Below are 21,498 nucleotides of genomic sequence, written 5' to 3'. Positions count from 1 at the left end.
ATACTCTATTTGCCATTCTTTTACCTGTTTTTAAACTTTAACCTTCTAATCTTTAATATTCTTCTATGTTAATACAGAGCCACATTACATCCTACATTTGGAGTCTTTCTTTAATGAACACAGGCTGTATATTCAGTGTGGAAAAATTAGACAGTGAAGATATTTTTTGAAAGGAAAATTTAAAAAAAACCCCTATAATTCCAGAGATGACCACTGTTAATATTTTGGTATATGCTTTTATGGATTCATTCCTGTGCCTATTTATTATAAATTAATAAAAACACGTGTGCATTTTCTCTTACACAAGGAGAATGTACCATGCATACTGTTTTGCAACCAGCTTTATCAATTTAACAAAATTTCATGAATATTGATTTGGAACAACACACATCAATCCACAGTGCAGCCTTTAATGACCCCGTGTATCTGCTTTATGGATGTGCGGTAACCAGCTTGGCCAGTGTCCTGTGGCAGAGCATATAGGCCCCTCCTGTGGACTTTGTCTGGTCTTTCCCCATTCACGTGAAAAATATTCCAAATACCGAGTTTTAAAAGGGACTTTCCAGTGCTAAGACTCAAGCCTATTCTGCTTTACCTCCAATTTTGTGTTTATTCAATGTTTTTAAATTTCCAGAAAATATTCACTTCTAGGAGTCATACCACTCTGATCTCTTAAAATATTTACAATAGTAACATCGTGTGTCAACTATACTTCAATAAAAAAATGTAAAAAAAGTACATAATTACATAAAATCTAGAAGAAATCATATCAGGTTCTAGGCCTCTGTCTTCTTTGTGGAGTGGGGTTGACCATGCGTATACCAGGGGAGGACTAGAAATTACCAGGAGATTTCTCTTATTTCCAGATCAGAACTTTCCCATTCACCCTGTGGTTTTATGGGGGAAAGAGATGGGGCATCTCAGACTTCTTGTAGGGTCAGCTGGTCTTGGAGTCTCTCTCTTTAGAAGGGAGGGACCCTAATTCAGAGCTGGGATTAGGGAAGGTAGCCAGGATTGTGATGGGCAGATTGGAGATGCAGAGTCCAGAGCCTGAGAGGCTGACACAGTTTCACAGGTGAGTTTCGCAGACAGGTGAGGCAGTGGGGACAGAGAGAAGGGACCAGAGAACAGAGTTAATTCAAACATGGAACCCACAGGATTTGGTGACTGATTGGGTGTTGGAGGTGAGTTAGGGAAAGGAGGACATCTAGATGTTTGAATTTTAGAGAGAAAAAAGAAAATGGAGGGAGGGAGGCCTGCTGACCCTGAGTGAGGAATTGGGTGTCTGTCCCACAGCCGGAGGAGGCTGAGGCATTTCTGGATTGTGGAAACTCCTTCTGTGGGTAGGGTTTACCAAGGTTTCATTTCATTTTTGTTTTCTTTTTCTTTTTCTTTTTCTTTTTGTTTTCATTTTCTTTTCTTTTTTTTTTACAGTGAGGGCAAGGATTTTATTAATAAATGATACTGATTAATTAGATCTCTATATAAAAAATAATTTCATCTCTACCTCACTGCACACAAAATTTTCAATTCCAGATATATCATACATCCAAATGTGAAAGATAAAACAGGTAGCAATTTCTTTCTAGATATGTCTCCTGAGGCAAGGGGAACAAAAGCGAAAATAAACTACTGGGACTTCATCAAAATATTGTGTAACGTGTCTTACTTCTGGCCAGTAATCTCCTTTAAGGTTTCTTATTTTTCAGGGAGGTGGAGGTGTCATCCGCATTGTAACAGCCTTCAAGACCCTGCCCAGAGGTGCCACATCCTTCCAAATCCAAGAGGAGAAACTGAGGCTTGTGGCAGAGGTCAGCTATTTCAACAGATGTGAGGTTATTTGCATAGTAAAGTAGAGGATTGCAATCATTCCCCGATCACTTTCGTTTAAAAAAAAAAAATGCGTTAGAGAAAGTCAATTATCATATGGTTTCACTTATTTGTGGAACATAAGGAATAGCATGGAGGACATGAGGAGAAGGAAGGGAAAAATGAAGAGGGGAAATCGGTGGGAGAGATGAACCATGAGAAACTATGGACTCTGAGAAACAAACTGAGGGTGTTAGAGGGGAGGGGGGTGGGGGGATGGTTTAGCCTGGTGATGGGTATTAAGAAGGGCACATACTGCATGGAGCACCGGGTGTTAATGAAAACAATGAAGCATGGATCACTACATCGAAAACTAATGATGTATGGTGACTAACACATAATAAAATAAAATTTTTAAAAAATAAAAAAATAAAAAAATGCATTAGAGGTTTTCATGATGAGTAAGACTTACCATGTGGGTTAAAAGACTACCTCCACAACATTTATCCAACAATTAAGATGTGTTATGGTGAAGAACACCCTCTTCTGGGTTTCATTCTTTCTTTCCATACCATGGGTTACCCTATAGAAATGGCTTGTGTGCCTTGGTTCCAGAGTGGAATTGCATTGAACAATTCACGGTTCAAATAGGAATTCCAGGCTTAATCCCCTTTCTCAAAGGACATACAGGGGTACGAACATGGTCCCTGGCAACTTTGGCCAATGTCCTCACGTCATCAGTTTGTCTCTAACATCCTACCATTCCTGAGGGCCTCTCGCTTTCCACCACAGGGCTCTCCCTCATCTGTGCTTTCCTGTCTCCACCACCTCCGTCAGATGGAGTTTTCATGGCTGGCTTGATTATGGAAGACTGGGAACTCTTTTCTTCCTTGTTGCTGGATAAGAGCGAGGTAACTTACAAAACTGTTGATGCATGATCTGAAGTTGAACTTAAAGCATCCTGTAGGCAACAGGCTACATATAAAGAAGACCTGAAGCATTTTGCTATCTAATAGGTGGTGCCCCAGGTTCTAGAGGTCATGGCTCAGACTCAGTGTGGTGGGGTGCAGATTGTTATGGTGATAGAGGGGGTAGGACTGGGAGAGTGTTGGGGAGTTATCCTGGTGGCCAGGGGAGAATATCTCAGCTAGAGAAGCTTCTGGGAAGGTTTCCTCCTTTGAACTGTGGCTGAGAAGTGATGTGTCTATTCCTACGTTGCCTGTGGGCATTGTAAGCTCAGTAAAATGCCTGAGTGTCTGTGGGCTAATCTTTTGTCTGTCTTCTCTGTTGTCCTAAAAATTTACAGTCATGGCAACAAGTATGGTGTAGTGGTCCTGGTGGTGCAGGATGATTGTGTGTGTGTGTGTGTGTATAGAGGTTCTTGGTTATGGATTTTTCCAATCATGTCTTTGAGATGTTGGGATTATATCACCTGGGTCCTTGTATACACTATCCTTTCCCTTCTCATTTATACTTCTGCTTTACCTACACCGTGGGCCCAAAAAGTCAATGGTACAAAATTGAGTTTCCCAGGTGCTCCAAGAAGATTCAGCTTTATGACCCTGGAGAAAAACTTCACTTTCTCCTCTGGGCCTCAGTTTCTCCATGTAGAATAGAAGGGAACTAGAGAGAAATCTCTTTTTAAATGGAGTAATGTTGGGGCGCCTGGGTGGCTCAATTGGTTGGGCGACTGCCTTCGGCTCAGGTCATGATCCTGGAGTCCCGGGATCGAGTCCCGGCATTGGGCTCCCTGCTCGGCGGGGAGTCTGCTTCTCCCTCTGACCTTCCTCCCTCTCGTGCTGTCTCTCATTCTCTCTCTCTCAAATAAATAAATAAAATCTTTAAAAAATAAAAAAATAAATGGAATAATGTTGAGTAGACTCCTCCTCAAAGTGAGTTTTACAAGTTTTACTATCCTTTAAGACAAAGGACACAAACCCCATAAACTCTTAAGTTTCTAAGAGATCAGGGTTCTGATCCCAAGGTAAGCAATTCAAATAAACGTTTCCAATGGTGATGGAACAAGATACCAACTGGGGGGCATTAAGCTACGAAAACCAAAACTGTTACTTTACAAGGTGCCCCAGGCTTATTTCATGGCTCGATGAAATCCTTCTGCCCATCCCTCCGTCCTTAGTTTATTGAATATCTTCCCCTGAGATATTTATTGAATATCTTCCCCTAAGATAAGACATATCTTAGTTTATTGAATATCTACCTCATGGTCTCAAGATGGCTGCCTCAACTCTAGATATCCGGCCCTCGCACCACATCATGGTGATAAGCAGAAGAGATGGCCACACCCCAATCTGTAAATATGTTACAAATCTGTGGATATGTTACGTGACATAGCAAGAGGAACTTTGCAGATGTAATTAGGGTTACGTACTTCAAGATAGGCAGGTAGCCTGGATTATCCAGGTGGGCCCAGTCGAACAACACCCTTCAAAGCAAAGAACTTGTTCCTGCTGGGAGCAGTAGAGAGATGCGGCAGAAAGAGAAGCCAGAGAAATTCCAAGCATGAGAGAGATTTGTCGTGCGTTGCCAGCCCTAAGATGCAGGGCTCTTGTGCTAGGACTGGGTGGGGGGAGGTGGGAGCCAAGGGTCGCCCTCAGCTGGGTCACCAACAAGGGTCCAGGGACCTCAGTCTTACAACTCCAAGGAACTGGGTCCTGCCAACACCCTGAATGAGCTTGTGAGTGGATTCTTCCCACTCACAAGGGGGCCCAGCCGGTGACAACTTGATGTCAGCGGTGAAACTTGCAGAGTCAGGCTGGACTTCTGACCCACAGATCTGTGACATAATGAATATATGTTGTTTTAAACCACTGAGTTTGTGGTGGTTTGTTATGATCTGTTATGGCATCAATAGGGAACTCACACAGTTATTCATTCATTCATTCATTCATTCATTCATTCATTCATTCATTCATTCATTTGATAGCACAAGCAGGGGGGAGCAGGAGAGGGAGAAGCAGACTCCCCGCTGAGCAGGGAGCCCCATGCAGGGCTTGATCCCAGGACCCTGAGATCACGACCTTCACCCAAACAGACGCTTCGCTGACTGAGCCACCCAGGTGCTCCACACAGTTATTTAATTACAGGAAGCAGGGGATGGCTCTTTGGGACCCCGCCTCCATTTTTTTAGAAGTGAATTAATTCCCAGGAGCCCCCAGACACGTGCTTGATTCACCTTGTCACTTCCTTCATGTTGTTCCTTGAGACTCGGTGAGTCTCCCGGGGTTGTCCTGTGTCCTGCATGTCCGTCCAGCCCGGTGGCCCCTTGCCCTGACCCCTCATGTCACACAGCACTTTCTAACATAGATGATTCAGTTATTTAATCACATGTCCTGCCTATTGTCTGTCTCCCTCTGCCTCTGCCCATCCTTGCATAAAAGGTGATTTCTTTTTTGTTTGTTGTGGTTTGGTTTTTTAAATTTTATTTTATTATGTTATGTTAGTCACCATACATTACATCATTTGTTTTTGATGTATTGCCATGATTCATTGTTTGCGTATAACACTCAGTGCTCCATGCAATATGTGCCCTCCTTAATACCCATCACCAGGCTAACCCATCCTCCCACCCCCCTCCCCTCTAAAACCCTCAGTTTGTTTCTCAGAGTCCATAGTCTCTCATGATTCCTCTCCCCCTCCAATTTTCCCCCTTCATTTTTCCCTTCCTACTATCTTCTTTTTTTTTTAAACATATAATGTATTATTTGTTTCAAAGGTACAGGTCTGTGATTCATCAGTCTTACACAATTCACAACGCTCACCATAGCACATACCCTCCCCAATGTCCATCATCCAGCCACCCCATCCCTCCCGCCCCCCACCACTCCAGCAACCCTCAGACTGTTTCCTGAGATTTAGAGTGTCTTATGGTTTGTCTCCCTCTCTGGTTTCATCTTGTTTCATTTTTTCCTCCCTTCCCCCATGCTCCTCTGTCTTGTTCCTCAAATTCCTCATATCAGTGAGATCATATGATACTTGTTAAAAGGTGATTTCTTTAAGGGCAGAGGTCTGTATTTGTTTCGTTTGCTGGTGTGATCTAAGCACCTAAAACGGTGCCTGGCACAGAGTAGGGCCAAATCTTTGCTGAGTGAAGTGGGGTGGGGGAGGGCAGCCATAGGGAGGCAGTATGGGTTGGGAGGTCAGTCGAGGCCATGCCTAGCAAGACACAGCCTTGAACCAGCCTGCATGAGGTGGGTGTGGGGGCAGGTGGTGAGGTAGGTGAGGGTGTGGGGGCAGGAGGGCCCTGGGTTTATTTTCACCTGTCAGAAACAAAGCGAAAGTTGTACAACAGGGAGGGGCCCAGGAAGTTCCTCTTTCTTGTTGGGGTAAGAAAACAGAGAACCTGTCCTGGGGAGGGTGAGGAGGGGATTTTGGGAGAGAAAACCCTGCTCTTGTGTGAAGGGGCGGATTTGAGAAGTCCACTCCAGTGGCGGCTTTGTCCTCTTGGGTGGGGTGGAGGGGAGGGAGAGGAGAGGGCCTCGGGATGGGAGCAGGACTGAGCAGAGGAATCAGGAGGGAAGCCCAGCTGAGGAGTGGGTGGATCGTCAGAAGACCCAGAAACCCCGGGAAGAACAAGATGGAAAATGGAGGCCTTGAGTGCCAGGTGCACCCGGCACGGGGAGCTGCAGACAGTGGGAGCGTGGTGGGCTGATGTGGCCACAGGTGTTAATTGATCTGGGTGCACAGAGGAGATGAGGCTGGGTGTAGCCAGAAGCCACATTAGGACCTTGGAAGGCAGGACAGATGGAGGTTAAGAGCCAGGTAGACCAGAACCTGTGGCCTGACCTTAGGCAAGTCATCTCCCCTCCATGAGCTTTGGTGTTCTTTTTTTTTTTTTAAAGATTATTTATTTATTTATTTATTCGTAAGAGACAGAGAGAGAGAGAGAGAGAGGCAGAGGGAGAAGCAGGCTCCCCGCTGAGCAGGGAGCCCGATGTGGGACTCGATCCCAGGACCCTGGGATCATGACCTGAGCCGAAGGCAGACGCTTAACCCTCTGAGCCACCCAGGCGCCCCTGTTCTTAACTACAAGATGGAATAAAACTATCCCCTAACCTACTTGACTTTTCATTTTTCTTTAAAGATTTTATTAATTTATTTGACAGAGAGAGAGCAGGAGCAGAGGGAGAGGGAGAAGTAGACTCCCCACTGAGCAGGGAGCCCAACATGGGGCTCGATCCCAGGACCCTGAGATCATGACCTGAGCCGAAGGCAGATGCTCAACCAACTGAGCCACCCAGGCGCCCGACTTGTCATTTTTCCTTAGCCTGTATCACTTGATATTTCACATAGCTGACCTATTTATTATGCTCATTGTTTATCATCTCTCTCCGCCCTGGAACCGGCTTTTCTGTCCATTTCGTCCCGAGCACCTGGAGCAGGCACAGGAGGTGCTCAGGACGTGTGTGTTGAATGACTGAGTGAGGGCGCACTTCCTCCCAGGGGCTGTTGTCATCACAGTCCCAACACCTAGAGGAGAGTCACACGTACTGAACACTTACTCCGTGCCAGGCACTTTCCCAGCATTAAATCATTTCATCCTCTCAGACATCTTGTTTGTCCCGGTCTGCAGATGGGACAAGGAAGCTCACAGGTGACGTAACTTTCCCAACAAACCACAGCAGGGGTGTGGAGAACTCAGACACAGCCTGGCTCTCATAGCTGTAGAGCCTCTGAAGAGCCAAAAACATCCCCACCCCATCTTAGAGCCGAGGAAAGTGGTCACGAGGGAGGCAGATTGACATGCCCAGGGCCACACGGCTGGCAAGTGGAGGGGCCAGGATTTGCATCCCCTCAGTTTGTCTCCAGAGCCAGTTTGCTCAGCTTCACGTGTCCCTGAAGCAGATACTTGGTGACTGCCTGTGGCATGAAGGAGACCCAGACAAGCAGCAAGCTGAGGCAGCTGGGTGACCGAGTTCTCCTCGTGATGCCAAGGTGCCTCTCTTGCCCTAGGTAATCATTTTAGAGTTTTCTCAGCCTTACCTTGAACCACCCACCCTCTCACTTCCTCTGTTCTGGGGCCTGAACTTCCTTCTGTGCCTCAAACTCAGCAATCTCCCGCATGCTGCCCCCTCTGCCCACCAGACTCTCGCCTGACCCACTCCTGCATCTTCCAGGTCTCCAGCTTGATGTCCTCTCCTCCAGGAAGTCCTCCCTGACCTGCAGTCTGGGTCAGGCGCCTCCTCTGGGCTCCCCCAGCTCAGCCCTGTGCACGCTGGGTTGGCACTGACTGAGGACAGGCGTGTGAGTTCATACTGGCAGGGCTGGGGATGTCTTGGTCTTTACTGTGCCCCCAACGCTACTAAGCCACAGGGATCAGCACAAAAGAGGAGTTCAGGGAATATTTGTTAGTGAATGAATGAATACATGGATTAATGGTTGTTAATGGTTGTTCCCTAACCCAGTTGATTACATTAAATCTTCCTGGTCTGGGTGCTCCCAAAGACCAATAGCTTGTCTTGCCCATAGGGAATTTAAAAAAAAACACCTCTCCTGTATTGAACCTTTACTGTGTCCTCCGGTCTCAGCTCAGATGTCTGCTCTTTCAGGAAACCCTCCTTGCCCCTTCTCCCTAGGCAGGGTCAGACACCTCCTGGGGTTCTCCCAGCCCAGCTCACTCTGAGCTTCCTGCTGTTTGTTTATGACCAGTATCATTTCAGCTCACTTAATATTTCCAGGCTGCTCATGGTGAGCTTGGCACCGAGCCTGATTTTATTAAGCTCTAAACAACCAGGAGCCACCATTATTGTTTTGTTATCATCACTATCATTATCTCGGTTCCTGGTCTCCTTAACTCTAACATTCTCCAGTTGTCCCTCCATGGCACCCCTTCTCCCCGGATTGCTCCTGCCTCCTGGCAAAGGGGCGGGGAGGGGAGCTTAGGAGGAGGGGGATGTAATTTTCAAGGGGACTCAGGGCCAAAAGGTGGGGATTTCTTTCTTCTTTTCCACCCTGGTGGAAACCCCGGGATTCCTGGGGCTCTTGTTCTCTGTGCTGGACAGAGGAAGGAAAGTGAGCCCTGGGGTAGAAGGGGGAGGTGGGTCCAAAGTTCCTCCCCGCCGCCACCACCCGTCTGTCCTGGGAGCCACTCTCATCACAGTGAGGTTGCAGCAGGGCAGAGGGGAAGAAGAGGGAGCTGGAGGGGTGCAGCTGGAGTGAAGACAGCGTCTGTGTGTGCAAGCCGGGGCATACTGGTCAGGTGCCAGTACCCATGGGGCTCGCTGACTTATGGGGCCACCACTGGGCGGGAATCCTGCTTGCAGGTGAGTGCACTGCTCCCTTCAGAGGGAGCTGGGGATGGTGTGTGTGTGTGTGCACACAAAAGAGACAGAGACACAAAGAGAAATAGAGATACACACACACAGAAATATAGATAAATACAAAAGAGATTGACAAAGGTAGAGAGAGACCAGAGATAATGACATATGTACAGAAAGAGATAGAACCACAGAATCAGAGACCTAGAGAGAAATAGGGGGACACAGAGGCAGAGCGTGAAAATGACAGGAGAAACTAGCAGAGGGAAGAACAGGGAGGGACAAATAGAGAGGGAGACAGAGGACAGACAGAGACAGAAAGAAAAATGTACAGTCACACAGAGAAACAGATTGGGGGGAGTCGTGGAGAGAGAGAGATCCAGAGAGAGGTATGGAAAGAACTGGAACATAGCAGACAGGAGAAGACGGGCAGAGGGAGGATGTGCCAGCCCCGCGTGGCCAGGTCACACCTCAATCAGAACAGGGGGTGGATGTGACATTGATGCTTAGAGTCTTGGAGGCAAAAGGACGAAACGAGACTATTTTGATAAGAAAAAGCATTTTGGAGGCAAAGAAATGATTTCGCGGGGCGCCTGGGTGGCTCAGTCGTTAAGCGTCTGCCTTCGACTCAGGTCATGATCCCGGTGTCCTGGGATCGAGCCCCGCGTCGGGCTCCCTGCTCAGCGGGAAGCCTGCTTCTCCCTCTCCCACTCCCGCTGCCTGTGTTCCCTCTCTCGCTGTGTCTCTCTCTGTCAAATAAATAAATAAAATCTTTAAAAAAAAAAAAAAAAGAAAAGAAATGATTTCGCAATGCGTGGTGTGCAAAACTCAGCCCTGCTTTGCTGTGTGGCCCTGAGACCAGCTCTTCCCCCTCCCTGGCTGACCCTGGCAGGCTGCGGGGGCTCTGGGGTCCCCCCAGGGGCTGTGAGTTTGCTTCCCCCTGTGCACAGAAGGCAGGACCCTGTGGGGAGGAGGCGGGAGGGAAGGGGCCAGGTAACGGCTGTCTGCAGAGGAGATGTATCTCAAATGGGTGTGATGAGACGCACCGTTGATGCTTTTACTCATAGCATTTCTGTTATCCTTACTATAGTTATATGAGGTGGGAACTATTATTACTCCATTTTACAGATGGGGAAACTGAGACTCAGAGAGGGGACATGACTTGCCAAAAAAAAAGACAAAGCTGGGATTCACATATAGGCAGTCAGGCTTTGAGCCTGTGGACTTAACCTCTAGCAATATTACAGGCAGAAAATACAAACATAGAAATAATCATAATAATAATAGTGACTAGCACTTACTATGAACTGTTTTAAGCACATCACATCTGATATCTCATCAAGCCTCACAACAACCCCATGAACTAAGTTCTATTCTCCCCATTTCGCTGTTGAAGAAACTGAGGCTCACAAAGAGAGAGCCTCTTGCCCATGATCATAGACCCAGGAAGCATTAGAGTCAGGATTTTTTTTCCAAATATCCTAAGAGCCCATGCCCTTAACCACTGACTGAGCAGGGAATGGGGCAGCGCTCGGGCCAGACTGGGGTCCAGTGAGGGCTGGAGAGAAACATGGCTGCCGACCCCTGTGAATTGGGCTGAGGGGAGGCTTGGGGGGATGTCAAGGTCAGCTGCACATGAGCACGGGGGCTGGGGGTGGGGGGTCCACGGTCTCCTAAAGCCTGAATGCAGATTGGCCAAATGGAACACCAACAACTCTTGCTATCTTGTTCCCTTTTCCTCCCTATGGGAGGGAAATCTCCGCCTGAGGGCAAGTCTGCCAAGTACCAAAGATTTATTTCCCCCCACCAGAGATAACAGAAGTTCCTGTTTATGAGGGATAAGCTCTGTGCCCATCCCTGGGCTGACAGGAGGAATTATGCAGTGTTAAGAACACACTCTTTAGGTGCTGGCGGGCCAGGTTCAAGTTTGGCTTCTGCCACTTAGTATAATGGTCTTGGAAAGGGACTCCACCTCTCTGAGCATCTCTTTCCCTCTGTGTGGAGAGAGGAGACTGATCATGTATCTCCTGCAGGGTGAGCATCAATGGAGAGAGCACAGTGACCCTCAGGGGGCCCCATTACAACTTGCCAATATTCATCACCTCAACGCAACAACCCTGGGCTGCAGGTGATGTTATGTCCATTCTACAGCTGGACAAATTGAGGCTCAAGAAGATTAAAAACATGCCACAAGTCACATGGCCAGTGAGTAGTGGCTAGGAGTCAAGCCTCTAGGGGTGAAGTGCCATGTCCATGACCTAGACCTCTCTCTCTTTATGAAGTCCATAACTGGACACCCCCAACACACTGCCCCCTCTCTGAATGCCTCTTCTCTCTCCCCCACCAGCCTTGCTTTTGACCATGTGGAGTCCACCAGCTGCAGTCCAGTTCACCCTCGATGCCACCCCACTTACCACCACCCAAGGTGAGAAGGATGTTGTTCCATCTAGGTCTGGGACCCCCTGGGCACCCCAGACTCGTGGCAGATTCAGAGATGTGGGCACAGAAAATAAGGTTATCATTCCGATCCCTGCCTTCATACCTAAAGCACCCATCAGGATTCCATGCCCAAAGTCCCAACAGGACAAATCAGATTGGCCCAGCCAGGGTCGGGCAACAACCGGACAGATCAGTTGTATTGGGGGCAGGGGTAGAGGGGTGGAGTGTGGCTGGCATGGTTGTGGGTGGGAAAGGTTGGCTAAGAAGTGGGCAGTAGGATCTGGCTGGCATCCCTGTTACAAACGTGAGTCTCCTTACAGCTGAAATTAATTGACCCATTGTCATATCCCAGATCCTTCCGCTTCATTTGTTGTTTTTTTTTTTTTAAAGATTTTATTTATTTATTTGAGAGAGAGAGAATAAGAGAGAGCACATGAGAATGGGGAGGGTCAGAGGGAGAAGCAGACTCCCTGCCGAGCAGGGAGCCCGATGCGGGACTCGATCCAGGGACTCCAGGATCATGACCCGAGCCGAAGGCAGTCGCTTAACCAACCTGAGCCACCCAGGCGCCCCCCTTCCGCTTCATTTGTACAATCCTCTTCAGTGAGGCTCAGAGAGGGGAAGCAAGTTGCCCGTGATCACACTTAAAATGAGCAGTAGGTCTAGCATTTGCGTCCAGGCATTGAGCTCATTTGCCTTCTGGCAATTCCAGTCCAGTCTCTCTGGGTCCCTCTGTGGCTACCTTTGGCTTGGTGCTCTTCTGTCTGTGTCTCTGCCTCTGTCTCCTCCTCTCTCTTTCTCCCTGTGCAGAACTGCCCGGCAGGCCCACCATTTCAATCAGCCAGGACACTGCCATAGAGCAGAGGGAACAGGTGACCCTCTACTGTAACACCAAGGATGCCAACGTTACCATCCACTGGTTCTCCAACGATCTCCCCCTGGTGTTCCATGAGCGCATGCTGCTGTCTACAGACGGCAAGAAACTCACCATCCTCACTGTGCAGCGGGAGGACTCTGCGACTTACAAATGCAAAGCTCAGGGCTTCTACCACGTCCAGAGCAGTGATCCCACCTTCCTGACTGTGAACTGTGAGTCCCTTTCCATTCTCCCCAGCCCCTCACCAACCCCCCCTTTCTTGGTGATTTCATTCAGTCTCACAGCTTCGGATACCATCCAAATGTGGACTTGTCTACCCTTGGCCTCCAGACGTATAAGTAACTGTTTGATGTCTCTACTTGGACTCTACTGGGGACATCCAGGTTAAGATATCTAAAACTAAGTTCCTTAACCTTCAGATGTTTGCTACAAAATCCTGCCTGGGTAGGGGCAAGGAAAGAGCATTTTCTGGCATACGTTAGATGTGTCTTACAATCCCACTTTACCCAGGATTAAGGCTGACATTTAATTTCCATTAGACTCCTGTATGTCCTTTGTAATTGATCCAGAGCTTGGATGGGGAGAAGAGAAATATTAATATTTACTGACTCCTGAGGTCTCCTAAGAGAGCCTTTGCTGATGTGATCATTCCTGCTATGATTGTTCTTGTCCTCCCAGATGGTCCTGACCCGTTTGAAATCAAGTTGGATTCTGGTGTATCCAGCGGGGAGGTGGTTGAGGTGATAGAGGGCTCCAATGTGACCTTCTCTGTGGAAACACCGTCTCACCCACCTCCTGCCTATACCTGGTTTCTCAACAATCACGTCACTCTGTCTTCCACCATGAGAACATTCACCATCCAGGCTGTGTCCACGGAACATGAAGGCACGTACAGGTGCTTGGTGTCCAACCGTGCCACTCACCTGTTCCGCCTGGGTGCTCTTGAAGTCCGAGTCCTTGGTGAGGCTCTTTTTCCTGTTCCTCTCCTTTGTTCCTCTGAGAATCAGAGCTACACCAATATCCCAGAGGTTGAGGAGGACACAGAAAAGTGGGGATTTCCTACGTGGCTGGTGGCAGAACGGGGCTCTGACCACAGGGAAGGACCTGGCTCCTGGCTTGGCCCATCTTCCACAAGACCTGGTTGGCTGTCTATGGGTTGTCCATTCTTTGCTTCTCTGAAAGTTGGTGGTTGGGGTTGATCCTCTATACATACAAACCCTAACACAATATTCACACATCTCAGCGCACAAATAACAACCACATATGCACAGAACACTCACACATGTGCACAACACACACAAGACACACGCAATTCACACACAATAAATACAACCCTGCCAACATACAACATACATGCAAAGCACATACAACACGCACACAACAGAAACATATAACACAGCATTGACCTACATCACATGCTCATACTGTTCACACAAACCCCCAACACATACAAGCAACCCACTCACACATACACACAACACATATACTGCACACAGGATGTACTCGCATAAAACGCAGACATACGTACCTCACACACAACACACGCTCATAAAAAACATACACGCACAATATGTAACATACACACAACACACATTACAGTCGCTCAGCAGCCTCACAGACAACACAGAAAATACCCATATACCGTACGATCCATACCCTCAGCACATGCGCAGAACTGACCCACATTACACATACTCCGTATATACGTACTCCCACACCACACAGCCATACACAAGGCGTCTAGAACACCATACAACACATATGCATAACATAGTACCACACACAACATGCACTCACACGCAGAAAACATACACACACAATACATAGAGTGAATACATACCTCATAGTCACAAAACACACATACACAACACACACGTACAACAGACACAAAATTAAAACACACACGACATGTCCATACACCACGCCCTCACCATACACACACTCCTACCTCCCATATCATGCAGTCATAGGCAAAGAACACACACACACACACACACACACACACACCATCCACAACACATACACACATGTCCCTGGAAAGCCCTATGGCGCCTGCCTGGGCAGGAGACTGGGGAAGGGTCCCTGACCTGCACCCCGCGTCTCTGTGTGTGTTTCCAGAAATGCTGACCAAGCCTAACATTGTGTCCCCAAGCCTAAATCTCGTGGAAAATGCCAGCTCCGTGACCCTGACCTGCCAGACCTCCCACAAGGGGGCTGGAGTCCTGTGGTTCCTGAGGGGCCAGGCCCTCCTGCCTAGCAAGCACCTGGTGCTGTCGGCCGACAACAGGAGCCTGGTCATCCACGGTCTCCAGCGAGATGACACAGGACCCTACGAGTGTGAAGTCTGGAACTGGGGCAGCCAGGCACGAAGCAAGCCCCTCACGCTCACCATCAGCTGTGAGTCACCCAAGCTGGGCCTCGTCCTCCGCCCTCCCTCCCTCCTTCCCTTTCGGTTGTTCCTCCTAGCCATTCGTTCCGCAATTATTGAATACCCGCTCTGTGCCAGGCGTGTCTGGGCACGGGACAAGGCGAAGCAGCCGCCCTTGTGGGGCTTACATTCTAGTGGGGAGACACACTTTAAACAGCTAAGCAAGGGAGAGGCACGGTGTGTCAGGCGGGGCTGAGGAGAAACACGAGGGCAGCAGGAGGGACAGGGAACGCTGGGAGGGGAAGGGGTTGCAGTCTTAGTCACATGGGGTAGTCAGGGGAGGCCTCCCTGAGGAGGAACACTGCAGGCTGCTAAGGAAAGAGAGAGCCAGGGGGAGGGAGCAGCATGTGAGGTGGGTGATGAGCAGGAACCCAAGGAGGCCAAGGTGACCAGACAGGTGAATGAGGGGGGGGGACAGAATAGGAGAGGTCTGGAGGTAAAAAGGTGGGGGCAGATCCTGCAGGGCCCCATGAGCCATGGCGAGGGCACTGGGAGCAACAGAAGGCTCTGAGGGGAGGGAGAAGAGGATCAGACCTAGGTTCTCACAGGGCATCCTGGGCCCTTGTCTATGGGGTAGAAGCAGGGGAGAGGGAGGATGTTGAGAAAGTGTTGTGTTTGTTCGGGTCCTTGGAGAGGCAGACCCCAAGGTAGGATTAAAGGGGTGACACGTGCAAGGACTTTAGTAGGAGGAATGCTCCTGTGCAGAAACATAGGGAGGGAGCCTTGGAAGGCTGGGGGAGCCACTCACCAAGATGCCTGTCCAACCCTGAGCAAGCAGGGGAGGGGGAGGGAGAGAAGGTTGGGCGGAAGCGTGGAAACCACCATGCAGCCTGAAGAACATCAGCAAGGCTGCTGGGGAGCCCCGTATCTCCCAGGAAGGGGCCTGCCTCAGTTTGCCCAACATGCTCAGGTCCAGGTCGGGTGTAGCCCGTGGGAGAGCAGGCAGTGGATTTCAGGGGCTGGGCACTTGGTTATTGAAACTCCTGCCATCAGAAGTCTGCAAGCCACCTTCTCGGGATGGCCACAGTCGTCCGTCTGGGAAATGAGAAGTGGTCGGACCATGGGACCATGGATTCATTTGGAATCTAGAACTCAGGATTTGCTGCCATTGACACAAGTGAAAGAGAAAGGGACTGACTCCAAGGTTTTTTGCCTGAGCTACTCACATGGGTTAGTGGCCACGAGCTGAAGTGAAGAGGCACCTGCAAGGAGAGAAAGTAGGGTCCACGTGTATACGTGTTAAATAATGGGGCATATGGGGGTGGGGGTTACATGCACTGCTGCTCTCTTCTTCCGTTCCCACTTCAGTCATGAAACCAAAAACTGCTCTTTTGCTCTCCCTCTCTGCTGAGCAAATGTGGGGTGCTTGGTAAGTAACAGCCGTGACTTGGAGCTCCCAGGGTACTTGGGATGGGGAGGTCAGTATTCAGGCCAAGAAAAAAATACAGCGTCAAGAGTGCTGCCATGAGACGACAGGATTTGGGGAACCCAAAGGAAGCCCCCACCGGTCTGGGGGACGTGGGAAGGCTCATCATGAGAGGGGGTGTCTTCCATGAGATCCAGAGGACGAGTAAGTTAGCTAGGTAGAGCAGACTCAGGGAAGAGAAGAGCATTCCAGAGAAGGAAGAGAATGTGTGAAGGCTCTGAAGTAAGAGGAAACATGATAAAGATGGAACATCCGAGTAGGATCTTATTTCTGAATCGAGAGTGGGAGGTGTGGAGAGGTGAGAGGTGAGGCTGGAGGGGTCTGCAAGGGCAAGATTGTGAATGAGCTCTTCAGCCATGACCTTTGTCCTAAAGGTACTGGGGAGCCATGGAGGGCTCTGAGCATGGGAGGGATAGTGTCAAGTTTGTACTTAGGGAGCCGCTCTGGCTGCTGTGTGGAGGATTTGACACCGGGATGGGAAGACCCTGAGGGATCCTGGTGGCCATGGGGTTTGGATGGGGAGAATATCAAAGGATACCTAGGAGGGGATGAGGCCAGGATTTTCCTCCTTTCCCGGAGTGTCCCAACTAGAAACTCTTTGCATCCTTCTTTCCAGTAGTTCACGTTAATTTAAATAAGACAAAGACTCAGCCCTTGGTTAGCATGGAAAACTCAACAGCGATTTCGTTTGTTTCCTTCACATTTGTGGGAGGAGGGCCAAGTGCCAATGACCTCCTTCTGGCTTTAGGAGGGAACTCTGAAAGTGTCTCTACTTTGGAGAATACATGGATGTAAATTTAAATATCGCAACAGGGCCATTTGCTCTTCAGTAAGGAAGTCCATCAGAATGGTAAAGTTTTTGGAAGCGTGGGGCTATGTTCACAGGACACAGCAACAATTTGGGAAGCCTGGATGCGTTATGAGGCTCCTTGGTGAGAGCTCGCTTTTGCAAGGGCAGGGGGTTTGTTTTTTATTTTGATGTTGTTTTGCTTTGGGTTTCTCCCCTCCATGCTGTGAACTACAGTCTGCCTGCTTGGCAGCTAAGGAGGAAAAGGGAACATCTTGCCGAGATTCCTTTCAACTGTGGGTTAGAAGAGCCTTTGTTCTCCAGGCTATAACCTAGAATTCTGTTAGTTAGAATCAAGAAGGGGAAGGGGGGAAGGGGTAAAGCATCCAGTGTGGAAGCAGGGCGGGCAGAACAGGAAAACTCGGCAGTGGAGGGTGGGTGCTTGATGTTTGGCTTTGCACACAGACGGCCCTGATCGAGTGGACATCACCAGAGGGGCAGCATCTGGAATGGTCAGCACCATCAAGGCAGAGCTCAACTCCAGCCTGACCCTGCAGTGTCAGGCAGAGTCCCAGCCGGGCGCCAAGTTTCACTGGACCCTTGAACACTCCACCACTGTGTATATGGGCAAGCACTTAATCATCGGGGCCCTGACCTGGGAACACCAGGGCATCTACAACTGCACGGCCTCCAACCCGCTGACCCACCTGGCCCGCTCTGCCTCCGTCCTGGTCAGAGTGGTAGGTAAGTGCCTCAGTGTCCCTTCCCCTGGGGTCCAAACGGCTTTCCCTGATGCCAGCCTCACTATCTAGTCTTCTAGTGTAACAACAAGTGTACTGTGTGGGGCGGGTTCCCAGTCTGGAGCTGCCGAATCCCAGCCTGTAATGCTTGGGAGCTAGAACCTCTCCTTCCTAGCTGTGTGCCCTGGAAAACCCTCCAGGCTGCTCGGAGGCTCAGGTTTTTGTTTTTTTTTTTTACCTGGAAATGGGGGTTGTGATGCCTTACCTTCCAGAGTTGTTTAGAAGCACAGTGAGTCAGGGAGATAGTCAATGAGCGAAGGAGTGAACTGGTAGGAATTATATTAATTATAGGAATTATATATATTTTAAAGATTCTATCTGAGAGAGCGAGAAAGAGAGAGCACAAGCAAGCAGGGGGAAGGGCAAAGGGAGAGGGAGAAGTAGACTTCCCGCTGAGCAGGGAGCCTGACATGGGGCTCGATCCTGGGACCCTGAGATCATTACCCGAGCTGAAGGCAGATGCTTAACTGACTGAGCCACCCAGGTGCCCCTAATTATAGGAATTATATTAGTAACAGCTTGGTGTGACTGGCAACGAGTCCCTGTATTTCTATCTTGAGTTATTGAGAGGGCAGCACGGTGTCGCTATTAGCCAGAGTTTTGTATCCCAGCTCTAATGCTTATTGGCTGTGTGATCTTGGGCATGTTGCTTAACCTCTCTGGACCTCTGATTCCTTGTGGGTAAAAAAAGTAACAGTTGTGCTTATATCATAGGGTCATTGAAAATTAACCAACATTTGTAAGTTTTTTTTTTAAAGCTTTTTTTTTTTTTAAAGATTTTATTTATTTATTTGAGAGAGAGAATGAGAAAGAGAGAGCACATGAGAGGGGGGAGGGTCAGAGGGAGAAGCAGACCCCCTGCCGAGCAAGGAGCCCGATATGGGACTCGATCCCAGGACTCCAGGATCATGACCTGAGCCGAAGGCAGTCGCTTAACCAACTGAGCCACGCAGGCGCCCCCATTTGTAAGGTTTTAATGGCAGTGCCGGGCATATTGTGTTTATTAAACAAATAAAATTATTCTTTATTGAGCCTATGCTGAATGCCCGAAACAAACCTTTCCACATACAGAATCAGCAAACACTTCTTGGGTGCCCACTGCCAGCCAGCTCTGAGTGAGGCCTCCTGGCATCTCTGTTGTGTAGGAGAGACTGAGACCCGTCCTAGGGTTTGAAACCAGGCTGGCCTCCTCAGGAGTCCTGTTCTTAGTTGTCACCGAGGGGAGGACCCTAGGCACATTCCCAAACTACCTAATTTAATCTTCAAAACAACTCTGGTCTCGTTAAGACCATTTGATGAATGGAGAAACAGAGGCTCAGAGGAGGAAGCAGTGAATACGGTTGATGGTCATGGGGGTGTTGTAGGATTTGAACGAGATCATGTATGATGGGCTCTTGGAGCTTAGAGCTTGGTGGATGGCAGCTTCTATCATCATCGTCATCATCGGATCATATCCTGGTCTTTTATCAAGTACTGACTCTGTGTCAGGCATGGTGCTCTTACTCCTATGTGGGATCTCACTTAATGCCCTCAAAGCCTATAGGGTTATGAATGGCTATGCTTGTTTGACATAGAAAGAAATGAAGGCTCAAAGAATGAAACTAAGAACCCCCAACACATCCTGGAAGCCCCCTCCTGCCCCTCCAAATCAGAGAGCTCCTTCCTGTCACCCCTGATCCTCATGGCTGCCTTCCTAATCCCTGTGGCTGGACTTCACCCCTTTGGGAAGGCTTCTGGGCAGAAGCTGGATGGGAAAACACAGGCCCATGTTAATGATTACAGCTGCTATTTATTAATCAATCACCTGTGGTGTGTGCAGCATGAACATTCACGATCTCGTTTCATCTTCACATCATCATAGTGTGGTGGGTACCATTTCCCTCACTTTACAGATGAGGAAATCAGACTCAGAAGGGGATGTCACTTGTCCGTGGTCCCAGGGCCCCAGAGAGTCAAAGGTGACTCAGGTATGAAAATGAGGAGGAAAATGGGGGGAAAGCCAGGTTTCTGGTTTTCAAAGCCCTTTCCTCTGAAAGCCATATTTGATCCATTATCCCAAGCAGTATTGTCATCCCACCAACATTTACTGATCGCTTTCCATGGGTCTAAATATTGTCCTATCTTGAGCATGTTGAACATTCCATATTTTGAACATGAATACTCTTATGCTGAATCTTTTCAGCAACCACTATTATCCCTGTCTTACAGAGGAGACAACTGAAGCACAGAAAGGTTAAGTAGCATGGTCAAAGTCACACAGCTGAGATATGAATAGGCCATTTGACACCAGAAATGATGCTATTAATACCACAAAATGCTGCCTCCTGGTGACTGGAAAACACATGTTCATCAAGTGACAGTAAAGATAAAGCCACAGCTTGGGAATGGGGACGGGGGCAGGCATGAGGGTGTGTCAGACCAGGGTCCTGACTCTTTCTCCTTGCCCAGGTCCCAGGTCATCCCTGTCTGCAAGAGTCATTGCTGGCATTGCTCTGGGGATCTTGACTGTCATTGCCCTATCCACAGGGCTGGGCTATTTCCTCTACAACAGAAACGCCAGACGGTAAAGCTGGGAATGGGGTAAGGGACGTGGCCTGCAGGGGGCCTGCCTGGCTGAAGTGTTGCTGACCATGGTGCTGAGCTGTGCCTGTAGCAACTGGGGAACTCAGGGGGGTTGGGACAATGCCCAAGAATGGATGTGGGAGATGGGTAGGGCCTGTGAAGATGGCAAGGACTGGAGGCAGAAGAATGAGGGATTTGGGGTTTCAGGTTCTCAAGGAAAAAAGCAGAGGACCCCATCCAGGAGGGAGCAACACCCACCTCTGCGGAGGGGCCCCATGCAGAGTCCTGTTCCAGTAAGTGACCTCATAGCTGATGCCCAGGGCAGCAGTGGGGGTTGGGGAAGGGGCTGATCCTGGGAGCCTGGGCCTCTGCTCCCAGCTTTGCCACTAGTGATCATGGATGAGATTGGAGCCGAGAACTCTGAGGAGTTCTGCCTGTTCCAACAGCCACCGCAAAAAATAGGGGAAAAATAGGTTGCCATTCTCTCCTTCCTCACCCTCGGAAAACTTTGCTAGTTGATTGCTATAGGAAGAAAGAATCAATCACAACACTCATCCCTGCTGAACCCAAAGTCAGCCTTATAACCCACCTCAGCACAGTGCTTCATGCATGCTCTACTGATGGATGGGAGCTGACAAGGCAAAATGAAAACATTTTTGACATCTCTGGGCTAGGATTCTGGAAGGATACCCTCCCCCCCGGAAATGGAAGCCCTACAGACTGTCCAATCCAGCTCAGTTTTGCAGAGAGGAAATCCACACTACAGAGGGCCCACTGGGGCTAGGTCTTAGATTTCTGTCCTCATCCATCTTATCAAACAGCCTTATCTAATGCAGAACTAGATTTCCAGGATATTTCCAGGTCAGGGTCACTAGAGATGTAATGGGGAGTCCTGGGGAGGAAGGAAGGAAGGTAGGTTTCTGCCACTACCTTTCTGGGGATAGGCGTGACCTGGAGAAACAGCCCCTTCCCTCACATCTCTTCCTAACTCCAGCCCCAGGCTGGCATTCCCTTTCTCTAGACTGTCCAAGGCCCATATATGCCAACTTACCTGAACCTCAAGGACAGGCTGGAGCCAAAAAGGTGAGCAGTGCTC

The 21,498-nt window shown here is 49.0% G+C and overlaps 1 protein-coding gene across 1 annotated transcript; it reads left to right on the top strand.

Moving 5' to 3' along the window:
- The first annotated feature begins 9,037 nt into the window (after positions 1–9,037).
- CEACAM20 (CEA cell adhesion molecule 20) lies at positions 9,038–20,407 on the top strand. Its single transcript, XM_045892173.1, has 7 exons — positions 9,038–9,089; positions 11,431–11,583; positions 12,333–12,611; positions 13,078–13,359; positions 14,518–14,796; positions 17,506–17,784; positions 20,289–20,407. Exons 1-7 carry the CDS (start codon positions 9,038–9,040, stop codon positions 20,405–20,407), a joined length of 1,443 nt encoding a protein of 480 aa, XP_045748129.1.
- The last annotated feature ends 1,091 nt before the right edge of the window (positions 20,408–21,498 follow it).

Source organism: Mirounga angustirostris, unplaced genomic scaffold (genome assembly GCF_029215605.1).
Source record: "Mirounga angustirostris isolate CCGP_5_RB_7025 unplaced genomic scaffold, mMirAng1.0.hap1 SCAF_16, whole genome shotgun sequence".
NCBI lineage: Eukaryota > Metazoa > Chordata > Mammalia > Carnivora > Phocidae > Mirounga > Mirounga angustirostris.
This window is presented reverse-complemented; position numbering and strand designations above follow the sequence as displayed.